Source organism: Varroa destructor, unplaced genomic scaffold, assembly GCF_002443255.2.
Source record: "Varroa destructor unplaced genomic scaffold, Vdes_3.0 BEIS01000001.1, whole genome shotgun sequence".
NCBI classification, from domain to species: domain Eukaryota; kingdom Metazoa; phylum Arthropoda; class Arachnida; order Mesostigmata; family Varroidae; genus Varroa; species Varroa destructor.
In genome coordinates this window covers 31,694,815-31,709,781 of record NW_019211454.1, presented here as the reverse complement: position 1 = coordinate 31,709,781, position 14,967 = coordinate 31,694,815, and the positions used below count along the sequence as shown (strand labels likewise).

The window sequence follows — 14,967 nt, the reverse complement described above, 5'->3', positions numbered from 1 at the left end:
TTGGTTGGCCTTTGGGACTAATGACGTATCGAAGTACCAACCTACTTCAAAGATATTTTACATTCTTACAAATGGCAATCAGTAAGCCACGTCTTCAACTGTTGCAGACGACTACTGGTCGTGTGGTACGATTTATGTTCTCATTTGGGATACAAAGGGAACCTAAATGAACACTATCAGAGGTCTGCGTTTTTTTTTGTAAGCATAACTGAGATCGAATCTATCGTTGAAAAAGGATTTAGCGAGAGTGCGGACCTTGCAAAACTTTTTATAGCATTGTTACCATGAGTTCCTTTAGGCTAAACTGCTGATTCAGCAGATACCTCTAAAGCGACACGTAACACGCAAGTGTTATCTCGTGCGTGTTTATGAGGCAGCTCTTTTCAATGGGCGCATGACAAGCGGAGACTATCGCGGGAGATGTCCCTATAACCATCTACCGGAGCAGCTTTGGCTCGTAGCAGCACGAGGAAGGTTATGGCTGCATAAAATGTTTAAAAAAAAGCCTGTAAAATGGCCAAAGGCTGTTGAGGAGTATGCATTTGGCTTTCGAAATACTCGACATTGCTTGTTCAAGCGCACCAAGTACTACCACTTTCTTCGCTGACGCGCCCGCAGCGAGCAGGATGATCGAGCGGAGGCAGATGAAGGCTAAACGATAGCAACACGCAAAATTGATATCTTTTAGCGCATCATCATTCGCCATACGTGGCCCGTCGCCAACACATCCGCGGTAGCCTCTATCGTTAGCTGCAAGTGTTGTCGTGATGCGTTAACATCCGTACGCGAGACGCGCGCTGGAATATCTCTCTGATTGCCTTAGACGTTTACACTATTGAATTCTTCGGTGAGAGTAGTAGAACAAGTTGTAGGCTGATGCACGTAAGACTGTAGCTGGCGCCACGTAAAAGAAGACCCATTGGTCAAACATCGATTTGGGACGAGGCCGGTATATCTTCATAGCCGCAGCTAAAGCCGGAATATCAACAACACAGCCTACTTGCTTTGTTTTGAAAGTGGTTCTTTGCCCCTAACACCGTCGGGATTTTTGTCAGTTCTAAAAAGCCATTAAAAGTGCTAGCCATGAGAAAGGAGGTATATTTGTCCCATAAACTTGTTCCACTACGCTTTTAGAGATCCAATAGTAGTGAGTGTTTTTGAATTCGGAATTTTCAAAGCAAAAATATTCGAGAAACACGTGATAGTCTGGGTTCGAATCCGGGTGTAGGCACGCTTCGTTTGATTCGTTCGATGTTGCGCATATAATACATTTTATATATGGCGGATACTTCAGCTCGCTTTCATTTACGATAACTGGCATTTCCAGCAAAACGACAAAAAAAATATCAGCGAGATTCTACCGAAGAGATGAATATGTTCCGAGCGCTAAAGAACTGCTCCGACTGTGTTTCTCAGTTGTCCTTCTTATGTCGTTTACTTTGATACAGGATGTATGGGCAATTGAAAGAAAGCTAAAATCCGTTAGAAATTCGCCGTCTGTTGTTCGTCTTTAATTTCCGTTTTTATCTGCATTGTTATTTGAATTTTGGATCTAAAACCAGTACGGAACAATTATGCCATCTTTGCTGAGAACCTCTTAGGTTACACGTATTTGTGTGTTAAGAAGTAGAAAGAGTACATTAAGCTTCTGCAATTACTTTCAAAAAGGCATAAACAGCGTTTACAAAAAATTCTTGCGATGACAGGAGATCCAGGCAAACTAGTAACAAATACAAACATATCAGTGTATTTTTTCTATATATACAATGTTCCTCATCCAGATCCAAGGTGTTTGCTAAGGCCATAACAAGCTTATCTAATAGTGAAATCATCTAATAATGCCATTTAGATTGAGGCAATTCACGCTTCATAGTTGTTATGAATAGGGGGAATGTCCCGATCTGTGTACTTATTAGGAGCGCTGCCATAGACAATAACTGCTTCTCATTGCGAATTCGGCCGTATTGCGTACTTCTGGGGGATTCACCTCGCTCGAAACATTTCAGAGCTTAATGAGAAAAGGTCTGAAATAACAATCCTTGTGTCAAACAAAAAAAGTAATAAAAAGAATGTGAAATACTATCTCGGTGTGCGAAGCACTCATCTAGATACGTGTATGTTATATATTATATTGATGCCTATAATACCGAATGCCTCATTCTTCTTTTCCCTGATTATAATTCACGCGTGCGTGTCTAAGCGTGCCGGGATCAGGTTAATCGTGACCCTCCATGTGACGACACAAAAGAGCAGGATTTATTAGAGTATCATAAAAGCGTCGACATCGTTACGCATCTGTATTTGTATCTGTGAAGGATAAAGAAGTGCAGCACTGCAATTGCACCGCCCGAAACAGCAGTTGGAACTATATTCTTCGATGTGGTAACGGTTGTGGGCGGGCAAGTCCCATGCGTATAAACGAACAACAAGGTAGATGAACAGAATGATAAAAAAAAAAAACAAGGATATCAGGAAAAAAACGTCGCAATGAATAGCGGGAAAGATATTAGCAAAATTAGATAAATCCAGCGAAAGTTACAAGGAAACTGATTATGGATGTAAGCAAGTGTGGGTCATCAAAAGGTATGGGCAAATAACGTTCGACTCAACGCAAGAAAGTGGCCATAGATTTTTTGGAGGTTATCAGTGCCTTAGATAGGTAGGTAGCTATATCACCTGATGCTGTTTGCAGATATTGCCACACTTGCGTTATAGTTGATTCAGCGAAGAAGCTTATTTTAATCCATTTTCGAAAAATTATCGTCAGAGATATCGTTTAACTATTTACGAGTTTAGGGAAGCTCATACGTAGCGCATTAATTGAATCGGTCCAGCTAATTTGATTATACCGACAATAGGCACAAAATATGCTTTGATGAGACTAAGAACAAAGGCGTCTGTCTTAAATGATAACACTTAGTACCCCTTTAGGGAGTCTATATTTGAGTACAAAAGATAGCATCAATATCTGTTAGACATAAATGATAATATCTAAAAACGTAACTAGCTGCCGTACAGTGGTACTCAATGCTGAAAAAGATGTTATTTTTATCAGCTGTACGAAATTAACAAAGAATACGCACGGTGTTCGTGTTGAAACAATGGAAAAGCATAAGTTCCCAGGCTGCTCACTTATTACGTGCTAAGAATCTGGTCGCTTCTTATACAGGGGATAGAAATACGTACCCGTATAATCATTAATTTGACGGCCGTTGGCCGAGTTTACCGAGAGTATATGAATCGAAAAACTCTAGAGTGTTTTTATGAATTGCATTTTGTAAACGGAGTTATTCGTTTAGGATACTGGTGGTAGATGGCCTGATCTGAATAAGAAAAACCTTCCAGGAACCGTTATCCCGATGCAAATATTAAATTACACCAAATCTGTGTGCTTAGGTCGTTGCTTGTTTGTTCGTTAAAGTTCTAGGATGTAATCTATTAGGCCATGGTCGCAGTTACCTTATGCAGACGTTTGCAAATTGTTGTTCTCCACAAACTGCCTTGCCATCCTCACATTGGATGCTAAGTTATGGCCTAATAGCAGGCATTTTAGTCGTTTCTCACCGAACACCCTGTTATTTTACGATCTGTATAGACCAAACCAGCCTAATGCTTGAGTGAAGTAGTCTAGTAGGTGAATGGCCTGCCGTTTGGCTTCAAGGGTTCGTGCTCGTCCGCTAAAGGAACGTGTCACTGTAGAAGAGCACCTAAAGAACCTACGATTTAAACACTACAGTGGCCTTACGTACGATGGAGCCGAATTGACTGCGCCACCGGTAATAGCATCGACAACTTAAGGCTATTTACTCTATCTAATGTTTGCAGCATTGCCTTTTCACTAGCCATATAGCGTTCCATAGAGTAGGCTATAGTAGGTGTGGCCTCTGAAAGGTTTACATTGTAGGTATAAAATTGAGTGAAACCTAAGAAATACACGGTTTCTCAAAAAGGTAACTTCCTGATTGTTTCAGGATGTAATCAATTAGAACTAATGAGAGCAATCAGTGAACAAAGAAAATTTGTTTTAAAATGTTATTGGAGATGTGAAAATATAGTAAAAGTACAAAACAAAAGTATATCGCAGAAAATTTCAGATGGATCTGCTTGTGCGACTCACAATTCATAGGACAAAAGATAAGTTTAAATTCTTCGAAATGTCCAAATGATGTTTCGGAACACGAAGGATATCAACAAGCTTTACCAGTCAAAAAGGAGTACTCTAAAGTAGTATCGAAGCATCTGAAAAGCAGGTAAGTCGTGAGCTTGTCATTAGTAAATCATTTGTCAATCTCATTTTAAGGCATTGTAAATAGAAAAAATTATCGATGACGAGAACGAAAAAAAAAAAAAAACAATTTTTGCGAATGGTACCAGAAGAAAGTGAATAAGATGTATGGTCTTGAAGGAAATTATTTGGAGCGATGAAGCTACGTTCCGGTTAAACGACATAATAAATCGGCATGATTATACTTATGGGGCAACTGTAAATTCACACGTTGTGCAGGAACACTAACTACATTTTCATTTTGATGACGATGACAAATTTTGTTTCCAACAGGACGGAACATTTGCAAACCACCATCCTGATGTCAGAACAGACCATATCTTGCTGAGTATCTTCCAAGAAGATAAACTGAACGAAGAAGGACCACAAAATATTTCGCCCGCTCTTCAGACCTGACGTTAATGGACCTTTTTTTGTAAGGATACTTCAAGGGTAAATTCTCCGCCAGAAAACCTACGACACAAATTTAAATGAAATTTTTGCTAGAATTTATGAATCAGTAGTCTACTGCTAGCATCAATGTATTAACTAGAACACTGGGAATCCTGGACGTCTCCGATAAGAGGATCAACTTTACGTTTTATGGAGATGCGTTTGCAATTAAAAAATATTCATATCACATACATTAATATTTGTTTTTATGTATGAATTTTATGTAAGTAAAAACTGAATTTATAATCATTTATGCATACATTTTTCGAGACACTATATAAGATGTACACACGTAGAGAGGGCAGATTAATAAGTAACCCCGACTAAAATGGTCTTCATGGACAAGAGTTTTGTTAAATAAAGCATTTATGTAACAAGTGCGCAATCAAAAAAAACTCTTACTCCCGGCATTTTAATATGTACGTTCTAAAGCAGTGCAAAGACCCCAGCAGCTGAAGCAATTTTCGTTATGATCTATAGTTCTTCAACACCTTGCGGCTTGTGAGTCCAGTAACAATGAAGCTGCGACTACTTTGGGGCAAAACAATCGAAGACTCATTTTCGTCCGTTTTCAAATTTTGGAATCATTTGTTCGGTCATCCGGCGGTCGATGGGAAGAGCTAAACCTGCTAACGAAATTGCTTGAGTAAGAGCTCTAAGCTTTAACGACGCATAGAACCCAACTCGTAAGTCCTGTTATGCAAGACCTATGTGCAATGGTAGGCGATGTTGGGTTATCCACGTCAAATTCCCTCAATTTCGGCCATAAGAAACCTTTTAACGTGTATTTGTAGAAAGAACTATGAAGTACATGAAAGTCCGATGCCTCTTGCCTAGAGTCCGTCTCATACGATTACTTTTATGCAAACTGGTTGTTTGTAAATGACGCAAGGGTTCTCGTATACTCATGCTTGGCTGTCTTCTAAAGGTTTTATTTAGACCCAAACTTCGGCTAAAAGCGCTTCGCTTCCTTCAAGATTTAGGACACTTTCTACTACGGGAGCACTTTCGGCCTCGTACTCACGCACCTTCGATCTTCGTTAATCTGGCGCGGCATGTCTGAAGCAATGCCTAACGGTTTAAGTATGGAACAAAAAACTCAAATTGTTTATTTAATTTAAACACTTTGAAAAACAATGCAAAATATGAGGCTGAAATAGCGAAATTTGACAAGAAGAGCCAATACTTCCAACCTAATGGAAGATGGGAATTCTAACTGCTGAGGTGAACAGATATGTTTGATTGATTTATTGATAATCACTAGGCAGAATGGGGACTTATTAATATGGACGCTTTATTTCAGTCCTAATCTGCGGTTCGATAAAAAGCAACTCAACGCTTTATTTAGGAATTTTAAAGCGAGATACTTTATTGTAAGGTAGAGCAACCCGTCACCGATGCTTAAATGGAACCCGCCTATTCAAAACATTAATATAACTATGAATTATAGAATTGCAAGTTGATGCACAGTTGCGTGCGGATAATTGATGTGTTGGGCTGGATATTTATAGCTACTCATGGTCAAGTTACAATAAAAAAGCTAACAAAACTTTCACGGAACATCTTTTAATTGTCCGTTAGAGAAAAAGCTTGTTAGCAGTAGTGACTTTAAATTTGTTTCAATATTCATATTTCAATATGATTTTTTAATATTAATTATTTTATAATTTGTGGATAGTTGTCTTAAGGGGACATCGGATGTAGCAGAGTTTCAAAAGGAAAAATCCATTTCTGCTGCAAAACAACTCTAATGAGCTTCGACGTGGCATTCATCGCAGTTGTATGTTGAGAGGTCACCGGCATAATGCAATGCATTGTTTATAAATTTGGAGGCCACAGAGGTGGTTTAGGTTTGACTCTGGGCGGACACACCCTTTTGATCCAGTAAAAATCCGAACAGTTGAAAAGACGATAAATAGAACAACCCCCTTTTTCTTTCCTGGTCGTTCTAGACTGCCCGTGTTGAGTTCCTTATATGGAGATATATAAAGCAACGCTAAACAAAGGTAGTGAAGTCTATCATAGAAACGACAGCTGAGAGCTAGCTATGACGAAAAAAAATTGCGTACCAAGAAAAGCAGTTACCTTTTTCACACATATGGATTGGGGATCTTTGGCCTATCTTGTACATGGCCGATGAAGAACGGTTGACTTCACTATTTAGAGAGGTAAAAGCATCAAATAACGAATAAAAGGTCAAATAGCGCACGAAACGGCTTATTGTGTTATAGAGTTTAAGCACATAAGACTGAAATGCATTGGAAGCTACACTTACGATAGGGCAGAAGTAATTGCTGAAGAAATCCTCATAAAAGGTCACTCCTCAATTTAATTCGGCGCTTTTAACCCGCTGGGATTGAGTTGTTGAACGATACAACAACAAGGTTCGTACCGGACCGCAGTCGTAGAACCTACAATCAGGCACATATGTTTATATAGCAACTGCTTGAATGATTATTAGGTAGATTTGAGTATATTGAACTTTACTTAGTTTGCTAGTGGCATTAATGTAAATATTTAACAGAGCTAGATGTGTTAGCTTATTTAACTTTATTTAAAAGTTTAAACAAAGAATTTCATTCTAAACAATCTGCATAATACAGAGGTGCAATGCTTGTGTTCAGCGCAGGTGTCACTCGTTTTAGATGTCCTTTACCGAGTCAATAATAGCAGCGACAATTTATGCTGGCATCATTTTTCGACTCAGACTTATCTAGCCGCAAACAAGGCTTCGCTCAGTATTCACTACAGGCCGCCTTGCCAACTACAATGAAGCTGAAAGCTAGGCAAAACAACTACGGATTTATTCGACTATGATGTTTTTCCACAGTTATGCGACCACAGGCGGGGCGGCATACCTATGAGAAAAGTGCGGCAGAAAACCATAAATTTCAATAGTTCGTGGTGACGCAACAAAGAATAGAAGCTTTGTATATTGCAGGAATTCGTGTTAGTCCTACGCTTTCTACAATCAGCGTTAACACAATAAATACTGCAGCTACTATTGCAGCCATATGTAGCATATCTTTCGGTTTCACAGCCTACGTCGCAGCCTGTTGGCCATTGTCGGCCCCAAGATTAGCAAATATGTCCCGGCTCTCAGGTCCCATTACCAAGTGGTTGAGTCTGCTTGCAGAATATCAGCTAAGGCCCTTCCTTTCTACGGAGAGGGCCGTGTCATCTCTCTCCTTTGCCTTCCACCGTCGTAGCTTTGGTGGCATAGTTGGGGGGGGGGGGGGGTACGAAACCAGCGTGCACGATTAAAGAAGAGCATGGTGGTCCTCTAGTAGGACGCCCATAGTTATTGCTGGAGGTCTGCTGTGAACTGTCGTGTCCCAAGGAGGATAAAACACGGGAAAAAATTAAAGTTGTTGTTGAAAAATTAGCGGTGGTGGTAACAGATACATTAAAATCCTTTCGTTGGCCTTCTCCTTTGTCGCTCTAGTTTTCGCCGCTTTTGCCAGTCCTGCTCCTGTACAGAAAAAGCTTTCGCTCGTCGCTACTTGTTGCTGGTTGTAGCCATACTCGAATACGAGTTCTACCACGTTACACTTAATTCTCGCGAAAACATCAGTGCCAGCATATGTAGGCCAAACTTATGATGCGCTGCGTTTTCTCTGTTGCAAGTTCGCGTACGCCTAAGTAAGTAAATTCAGGCATACTACGCTAGGACAAATTATCGGCAAAGTAATTTGAGAAACGTTTACATTTCAATGAAAAAACTGAAGAATAGTGTGTTATTGCAGTGAATAATGCAGTGCTCGTTCGGGTTCTGTTACTCGCATCGTTGTTCGGTAGAAGCAAAGAATCAGAAGAGAAGGAGAAAAGACATCAACAAATATGTGTTTGTTTTTGTGGAAGTAAATTAGCTACTAAAAGCGACAAGCCCGAGGGTGTCGGATCTAGTAATAAGAGTGTGTCTACATGCCCCCTCACTGTGTTCATTGGTTAAAAGGAAAATAATTACGAAAACAAATGAATAAGCAATATAACATTGATCTAACACGCCCCGCCGACGACCGCTGTTGATTCACGTCCTCTAGGAGTAAAATGTTCCCTTTGAGGATCTTTAGGCTGTTTGAAAGTTCCCTTAATATGTAAGATCGTTGTGGGCAAGAAATCCTTATCAGTGTGGCTCTCTCTTTGTGCGTGTGGTTGACGGAAGCTGAATCGCTGGCAAACTGTAAAGACTGAGGTAATATTACTAATAAGCAATCGGAAAACCCTTCAATCGTTAATTGACTGAATCGTCCGCAAATAGTATAAAACCTATTGTTTCTTGGTTTTTGTAGTGCCCCGGAAGCGTACAAACTGAGGAATTGTTACTCCCGCGAGACATTATTGCCGGACGCCAACATGAGCGACGACACTACAGAGATTGCGCTCACGGAAGCTGGTGATCAGCTCGCCACAATCACAACAGGTCATACGATTAAACGACGACCTTTCAGGTATCTCGAAGGTTTTTATGTCATTAAGCTCTAATGAAATCGTTTAAACGTCAGACCACTCGGATTGCAGCAGGGTAGCGCAGCTGACTTTTTTTCATTGCGTTCACCTATTCTATATTCTAACGAATACCGAACCACCTGGTGAGTAGTAGAACAAGTATAGTTAGTTTTACGAACTTGAAAAACTTATATGACGCAGTGTTTTAAATGGTTCGATATATGTGCTCTAATCTTGAAATATTGTGTTGTTGACCTGCACCTGAAGCTCTCAATTCTACCAGCAAAGGTTAATAAATAAAATTTCACTGAAAACCACTAAAAACTAAGCCCGATGTGGAACCTTCAGCCGTACTCAAACGCCATTAAATTTGTTCAACATGGCTTCATTCAGCTGTTTTCCTAAACCCTGTGCTGACCATCTTATCTTTGTTCGAAAATCAAAAATGTTATTGTGAGGGAACTATTGCGTGCGTTCTTCTGGTCCATGAGGTCTTGGATATTTGAATCAGCTCTAGCTCACACTTTGGACAATCGTACGTTGCAAAAGGTGTGATCGCGTACGTTGTCGTCGGATGGGAATAACTTAGCAATTTGACTAACTGTAAAGACAGATAATATTATAAAAGTAGTATCGATTCAAATCATAGCAGCAGAAACGTACGAAGCTTCATGGTGGTGATATGCAGAGTCACTCAGGAACAAAGGCCATTTTCGATAAGAGAATGAGTAAAACTGTCTGGTGTATTTATTAGCACGATGGAGGATTAAAACTATTCTTGTAAAAGCAGTTAATCGACATCTATTTTATCTTTTTTTTTCACAGTTTTTCAGAAATAGCGCCAAGCTATTTACTCTTTGTTAATTTTGAGATTTATAGCTTCGTACGTTTTGTGGGATTGAAAAGTCTGGAAAGCTGTACATCTACGAAGCACAGTAAGTCGACGCTATAAGCTATAGCATCTCCTCTATGGTAACGACGAACCGTACTGACAGCTACTTGCTTTCGAACGCATAAACGCGTAGTCTGATCACGCATCGATTTTTCATATGACGTTCCCAGCTGTATGCATTCGTGCAGAACCCGCGGGACGATTCTTTGGCCAGCCTTGTAAGAGGCTCAACAAGATTAGAAAGTAAACTGTTGCCCGAACCTTCGTAGAACGACCCAGGTTATTGATCTGTTTGGTTGCAGGAAGAAGTCGGTGTGTCGCACTACTCCATCTCTTACGTGCTACACGTATGGACAGGCGATTCCTACATAGGAAATTCAAGCTTTATAGCAAACGCATTTCGTCGTGCTCGATCGATTTCCATATGTTGAAGCTATTGTTTTTGTAAGCAACGTCGTTGAGACAATGTCGCCTGGCACCCTCTAAGCTAAAAATCTCTAAGTAACGAGAAATCAAACATTAGTAGACATCTCGATATTAAAAGGTTCTTTATTCCACTATCATTTTTAGAAGTTACACATGGTCTAGTGTAACATTGAATTGATATGGTAAAATGTAAAGTTTAGACAACGGAGATTCACAACAAAGCTTATTTTCCATCATGGACGGTTTGCTTTGTTGATCAACTTGTACACATCTGAGGGGATTTCTCAGGGATCTAGGAAGAAAAATAATATTTTTTTGAAAATATTTAAAATTTGTGTACACACTAAATCCTTATTTATTTATAATAACCTTCTATTTAGCCTTAATATAACAAACGCAGTCCAATAAGGTCAAGGGCTATAAAGCAAACGTTTCAAAACAAAATCAACTAAATAAATAAGAAGATAGCTTTATCTTCTTATATATAGGTCCATTGACTTTCGTTAGTTTTTGAACTGTAATAGTATCTAGGGCCACTGCTGAATGTGACCTACTGAATTTAGCACGGGAAGTTATTGTTGTGATTTGTGGGACAATGTACCTTAACTGGCAACAAAGTGTTGTCGTAACTTCGAGCCATATTGGCAAATTAAATAGAGGCTTTAAAAATAAGATGGGCTTGCTATTCGCAAGATGTCCCAAGGGAAGTCTCAGCTCCAGATGTCTGATACCTTTTGATTTTAACAGGGTTGAATTTTTAATATCCCTACATAGCTATATGGCGACACCATATTACAAGTGTCTGTAAGAAACATTTCGGCTATACGTACATCAATTGCTTTAAAGTGGCATCTTGTGACACAATATTATGGACTACAACGTACCTAATTCATGACAATTTACGTATGTGGCCAATTTGCTTAGAGAAAACGAAGTTTAGGGTTTCCAATTGGCGTTTTGCAAGAAGCCCACTATGAAAAGACGGTTCGCGAGACGGTGCCGAGAGATTTTGAATGAAGATATATATATATATATATAGTTTAGTCTTGCAGCAAGAGAAGCTACTAACTGGCAAAGACAATCTGTATATTTCCGGATGGCGAGGCGAAATAATATGGTCTGTGCACGCAGTTACCCTGTCGCATTTGCGCATTGCGTCCGAAACTGTTTAAAACATAGACACGTATGGCTGCTTGAACATCGGCTGCTAAAACTTACAGTTTCTGTTCCACCTATATTTTACATATAAAGTTCATGGTGGCGACTCGAATACATGTGATATCTCAATCTCTGTCTAGGTTTTGCAGTACACATTTGGAGTTGGAGCTTTGATGGCCTATTAAGAACACCGTTTATTTACGCATCTTTAGAAAAGGCCAGCTGCATTTCGGCAATCCTCTCTTACATAGATGAATGATGGTAGTGACATCTGTGTAGGAATCGTCAATTGTTTATCTATTAAATACAGAATTCAAATAATCGAAAATTCAGATATAGTGTGGAACTATCCCGTACTTTATTAACACGCACATAGATATACATGAATACTTTTGTACATACATAGCCAAGCTGGTGACCTCAAGCCTGGATTTTGCGTGCATCGGTAGCGATAATCAGTAGCACTAAATATACTTGGAACTATTTTTTTTTTTCGTACTGTAGATCATTGTTTAAAGCAACTGTCAATGGAAAGAATCGAACGTCTCACCTCAAACATTTACTTAGGTTACCAAGAGGTAGCATTAGTGTTTCACAGTGTAACGCCTGAGGACGGAGTTCGTAATCGATTGGCAAGTGCAGTAAAGTATAAATTGTCTTATTACGACATTTTGCTATCATACAGACTAGAGATTTGAGCGCAGAAACCCTTTGAAAAAATCTGATCATTGCAGCGCCACACTGAACCGAATTTATTCATACAGAATAGAATTTTTGTACAAGGCATTCTCCTCAGATTAACTTTTAGGTAGATGCAGGGAGCGAAAGCACTGTACCAAGAGGACTTCTTTAACCCAGGGCTAATTTCTCTGAAGCTGGGATGGCCAGTTGTCAGCATAATTAAATCGCTAAGATGTTCAGTCTTCACGGCCCCCTCCATCCCTGGGGGCTCGTACCCGAATGATTATGTTTGTCGCGCTTTTTCCGGATAAAAGATAAGCTGATCCTCTCTTCGACAATGGCTCTACGAAGCGTGTTATAGCTATGAAAACGTCGCAGCTTTTTCGTTCGACGATAGTAAAGTAATTTGATTACTCAAACAAAAAAATTGATTGATTGATTGATTGATTGATTACTGTGGCTACCTTGGAAATATGGCTCGACCATTAAATTTGTATTTGTCTGCTTCGTAACCCTGAATGACGATGGACGCTTCTGCCCGAAATGTTAAAGTTCACATAAGGCCCTGTTATGTGTTCATTTAAAAAGTTCTCTACGGAAAAACAAAACGTTTACCTCGTATAGACGACATATCGGTCCCGGTGAAAAAACTTTTCCTTGCTCTGTTACTATCAGTTATCAGCTAGCGTTAGTGACTGGCATATAGTGGCGACAGGACTCGCGGAAGGCTTGAGTTTACTTTGACTAGAATAGAAAATTGGTGACATCCACAAACTGTCCATCGAATTATTAGGGAGGATGTTTTGTGATGGATCGCAAACATCTCAGCAAGCCAACGCGTTTCGGAATGGAATTATTCACTATTAATTTGAATTCTGCCAGTGAACACTCAGGTATACGTACTCCCACTATTTAGGTTACGTATAATTTTGGCTATGTCTTATTTTTGCCACCTTCACCTAATGCGACAAAGAATCATAAAATTCCCCTCATAACGGGCATATATCGAACTTGGATATCACATATAGATATCGGACGTGCATATTTAACAAAGGCCATAACTTACACCCAAGGCCATCATTACCAGACTGGTTCTACTCTTAAGTAATTAAATACTATATTAATAATGCGTTGGCAATACTATAATAATACTACGAAAAGCAGTACGACTATATGAAAACAAACATATATCTAACAGTAGAATTTGCAGCAGAGAATTTGGTTACTTTTTATGCCTATTGTTTTCGACTCCAAAGAGTCTATCTGAATACGTTATCTGAATTTCCGAACCACAAACATAGAGGCCTGGGCTTAAATAAAGAGAGTTAGCGACACGGCTGAGCGACGGGAATCGTCTCAACAGATTGTACGGTACCTTTCGACTTATGTTTCGTTTGACGGCTTATATATATACATCCTCATTATCTGTCTGTTGATACATATTAGACGCCCCGAAGTTCCAGTTTTAACGATTACGTCTGCTATTTTAAGGTAATGCCTTGCGACTCAAATATTTGTAGACTCTGCGCCTATAAGGCGGATACCTAGTTTCGTTGCGTGCGTGCTTCTGGCCGTAGGAGTGGTGGTAATAGCAATTTTTTAATAGCGCCTGCTTTTGTCCTGAACCAACTACCTGACTACTAAAGCTGCCGAATAGAAAATTGTGAATTGTTTCTCTTAACGCTTAAAGTGCGTAAAGTAACTAAATAACGCCAGCGGCTAAGGGTGCACGGTTGAGCAGTAAACTCGAACGTAGCGTTATCCAGCGTAGAGTTTCTTACACTCGCCCGAATGTAAAAGAGTTGCAAAAGAGGTTCTCCATTCTTCTATGGAGCCTTTGAGCTAGGTTAGAAATGAGGTTATTAACGGTAGCAGAACTAGGTACATATAGTACCTAACTGCCGTATCGCAATGGTTAGCACAGGCATACATATTAGCATGAATAGTGGCGCTTTGATATCTGTTCACACTTTGTGTACATGTCAGCGCTGAATATCAATGAGTAACAGGTCATGAATAATAAATCGCTGAATATTCGATATGTCAACACCAATACACAAATGTAGAATCAAAGTGGGAAATGACGCTGCACTACATGGCTCATTAGGCACGCTAGAAGACGTCTGATAGCAAATTACTTACATTTCAGGTTAACCCTAATCATCAGTGGGAGGCTATAAGGTAAGACCATATATACTGTACTGCAGGGCGTATATATATATACATAGATATATGTAGGAGAATGGCATTTGGGGAAAATACAGGAAATATTAGGTCTGCATTGGTGACAGGTGCGAACAACTTAAAGGCCCTGATATTCGGTAAGTGTTGTCAAACGTCATTCTGGTTTGGCATAGTTCAGACCTAACCTACTTGGGATATGTATTTTATAATCAGACCTGTATACTTTAAGGTAGAGCTGTTAACGAAGTTCTACTGTACTTTATGCGACTAGCTAACAACGAATCATCACTCAGCATTTAGACATCCGTTGCTAATCGTTCAGTTTAAGAGAAGTTGCGCTAGTTCAGAGTTCGACCATTTCTATTAGTAACTTTATCTAATACAGGCAGATCGACTACTGCGGATTCATCTTGTATTCGTACGTGATGTACTCGCTATAATTACGTATCATCCGTCGCCA

At 39.6% G+C, this 14,967-nt stretch overlaps 1 protein-coding gene and 1 long non-coding RNA gene across 17 annotated transcripts in view; one reads left to right on the top strand and one right to left on the bottom strand.

The window, feature by feature from the left end:
* Positions 1-5,683: 5,683 nt before the first annotated feature.
* On the bottom strand, positions 5,684-7,819 carry LOC147758515 (uncharacterized). Its single transcript, XR_015319815.1, has 4 exons — positions 7,576-7,819; positions 6,993-7,128; positions 6,803-6,873; positions 5,684-5,788 (listed from the first exon to the last, which is right to left on the bottom strand). It is a non-coding gene; the product is annotated as an uncharacterized LOC147758515 (long non-coding RNA).
* Positions 7,820-7,980: 161 nt separating this feature from the next.
* Nep1 (M13 family metallopeptidase neprilysin 1) overlaps positions 7,981-14,967 on the top strand; it is a 150,862-nt gene continuing 143,875 nt past the window's right edge. For 9 of the 16 annotated variants that reach the window (XM_086978400.1, XM_086978399.1, XM_022788355.2 and 6 more), the window contains exons 1-2: positions 7,982-8,359; positions 9,010-9,168. In XM_086978400.1, coding sequence (XP_086834526.1) covers positions 8,316-8,359; positions 9,010-9,168 — 203 coding nt within the window. In that variant the 5' untranslated portion in view covers positions 7,982-8,315. Of the gene's footprint in view, positions 8,360-8,463; positions 8,913-9,009; positions 9,169-14,472; positions 14,505-14,967 lie in introns of those variants that run through there. The other 7 variants (XM_086978397.1, XM_022788350.2, XM_086978396.1 and 4 more) reach the window with 5 other exon arrangements.